The sequence below is a fragment of the Saccoglossus kowalevskii genome, chromosome 7, assembly GCF_978046115.1.
Source record: "Saccoglossus kowalevskii chromosome 7, keSacKowa6.1, whole genome shotgun sequence".
Classification (NCBI taxonomy): domain Eukaryota; kingdom Metazoa; phylum Hemichordata; class Enteropneusta; family Harrimaniidae; genus Saccoglossus; species Saccoglossus kowalevskii.
In genome coordinates, this window is record NC_140647.1 from 3,079,165 (window position 1) to 3,082,280 (window position 3,116).

Genomic DNA, 3,116 nt, shown 5'->3' on the forward strand with positions numbered 1-3,116 from the left:
GGTCATATTGTCCGTGTTATTTTAGCTAATTTAGCTAATCCACATTTCGCTAAATTAAGATGTCGCTATATTCTCACAATGATATTATTGGCACTTCAGCTAAATTAAGATTCAGTTAATTCATGCATTGAGTCAAATTCGTTAAAATGGTAAAGGGTAAAGTGTTTTCCAGTATGTAGATTTGAAGTTGACCTCGTTGTGAAATTGGATTGCTATATGAGAAACACGTGTGTGTATTATTATTTTGAATATAAACAGAAAAGTTATTCAAAGTAGATCTTGTACAATTCACATTACACCAGTTTATTGATTGATTTTAAAGGCACAATTTAAATTACACATAATAACAATGATGAATGATAACTGAAATTATTAATTGATAAAAACGTCTAATGTGAGAGTAAATAGTCAGTGTCATATTAGAAATAAAGTTATAGTTTATATTTTGTTTTCAAAGAATGATCAGACGTAACAAGACGGTTCATGGTAGAAACTTTGCCTTGAAATCCGAAAGTGTATACAATGTAAAAAATATACGCAATCGCTAGTATTCAATATAAGTATGACAATATGAACAAATGTGCTTCATAAAATTGTTATACAAGACTAAATATTTGATTTATTTACAACAGTAGACACGAACGGTCAGTGGAAATCCCGCTTTCAACTATAGTAGCGTTAGCGTTTGTCAATGTGTGTTCATAACAATTCGTTCAAAAGACAGATAGGACTATATATTAATATAACCATCATATCCCTGATGTGTTTGTGTCTATGGCTGAATCCCCGAGCATGCGCACATCATTGCTGCCATTCAGGGCTCCACACGGAAGTCTCTTCTTCAGAGCAATCTGGAATTCTTCGTATTTTATAGCGTAAATGAACGGGTTCACGCACATGTTACAGAAAGCCATCGCTACAGACATATTGTAGAAGACACCTCCAAGGTCAAGGTACTGCCGGAATGTCAAAAACCAGAGATCAAATCCAAATATGTTTGGCGTGAAGCAAATGATATACCATATCACCACTATAAGTAACATTTTGATGACGTTCCATCTGAGACGCTCCGCCCGTTCTAACTTTTGCTTGTCTCTGAGGGTAACTTCGACATTGTTTATACCAGTAGGTTGATTGACGGGACTGACTTTTAAGGCGCGTAAGATATTCACGTATGAATAAATCATAACGGAGACTGGTATCAGATATTCAATCACAAACAACTCCACTCCAACGAATATACTGTAGCTGACACTAGGCCAACTAAACACGCACTCGCCGTCGATGCTCTGGTGAGTAGGCCAACCCCATGGCGATTCCGCCAAGTGCCCAATGACCCAGGTTGTTACCATGGCGATGATCGCCTTATTTGTCGTCACATTATTGTGATGCCAGATTGGGTGACATACGCCGAAATAACGCTCTAGCGTGAGCAATGTCAGATTGACGATTGACGTATTGATGCAGCCCCATAGCAATGTTCCCGAGAACCAAGCTTTACACAAAAAGTCCCCCCATGGACCCGAAGGCATGGTAGTTAGCGTCAGCAACGATATTTGCAATGCTAAAAATAAAATCGAACTAGTTATATCGATGATCGACTGATGTAATATAAAGCGGTGCGTCAAAGTTTTGAATTTACGATCTGAAACAAAGATAAAAATGACAACGCTATTACCCCAAAAACCCACAATACCAATGACACAGTATATGACAGTGATAGGACTGATGACACCCTCTGACAGTTCGTTCGTTTCTGTTGACGATGTGCTTTCAGTCGCGTAGTTAGACATTATTCACGTGACCTTTGTGGGATTCAATAACTACACACTCTGTGCAGTACAGCATACAGAACGACAATCTCAGCAATGTGGTGTGAATGCACTCTTTTTGTGTGTTGCACTCAAATGCTGGCATATATTATCACTGCTCAAGCCTAGATGAGTGTCTTGAAACTAGTAGGAACAATTAAACAATTCTATCTGTGAAAAAAGCAGAAAGAAACGAAAGGGTATTTACTGATGAGTAACGAAGGAGGCGTCAATCTGTCTCTAGCCACACTATAACCAAACCACAGTCAATTTGAAGCCAAATGACTGCATGCAAAAACAAATTTGAAGTTGAAATATTACAATTGCATCACGACATAATCACGTTGCGCGTTGTATGTGACGATATAGTCCGGGATAGCCACAGGGAGCCCAGGAACTATGATCAACTGTACGCACTCCCAATGAATGGTGATGGTGGGGGGGGGGGGGTATCGGCTGGTATCTAGTGTAAGAAATATATAAGGGATGAAGGCTCCAGCGAGCTCATATTTTTTTAAAACTGGAAAAAAACAGACGGACAGAATGAAAAAATAAAATCTTTAAAACATACCAGGTTGAAGAATATTAGTTGCCCTTTCGAATTTCGCCAAAGCCTTGATTATATTTTACCTATATCTGCAGTATAAATCAAGAAAACTACACAAATTGACTCTATTTATGAATAATTAACTGTTGGCCCGAACGCACGGCACAGTTGGAGGCGTATAACTAATCACAAGACTGGTTACGAACCAGTTGAGCAAGGCTAACCGAGTCTTTACCTCGGTGTGGTTGGTAACCAGTCTTATGATTGGTTGTTGACAAAAGCTGAACAGGCCACGCCGTAAATATTCATTTACAGCTTTGGTTTCGTTGTAGTTCAATAATAATTAAATTAGTAATTTAGATTTTAGTTGTTCGACGAAATGCAGTAGACCCAATCAAGCAGTACATTTTTCAGAGTGAATGCGAACCAGACGTTGTGTGAGTTTATTTTTTTCACTGATGTCGACCACTGGAGAAGAACGATTAGGTTTTGATTTGCACTAATTCCGCATGAAATTGCTATGTTAGCTGCAGGTAATGTTGGCGCCAATAACCGTTGAGTTTGAACTGTAATCATCATTTGTGACTATACCGAGTGAAAGCTTCACTTCGGGTACTATAAAGAGAAAACGTGGTCGTCATAGATTACTGATTTTTTTCCCCATAGATCATACTTATTTAAATTGCCTTGAGGATTCAGAGATGAGTGCGAGAGTGTCTTGTGATTGACCATACAATATTAAATATATTAAGAACTGT

The 3,116-nt window shown here is 38.3% G+C and overlaps 1 protein-coding gene across 1 annotated transcript; it reads right to left on the reverse strand.

Moving 5' to 3' along the window:
• Window positions 1–749: 749 nt before the first annotated feature.
• LOC102809447 (kappa-type opioid receptor-like) lies at window positions 750–1,532 on the reverse strand. Its single transcript, XM_006818523.1, has one exon. The coding sequence runs from the start codon at window positions 1,530–1,532 to the stop codon at window positions 750–752; it is 783 nt and encodes a 260-aa protein (XP_006818586.1).
• Between the last annotated feature and the right edge of the window lie 1,584 nt (window positions 1,533–3,116).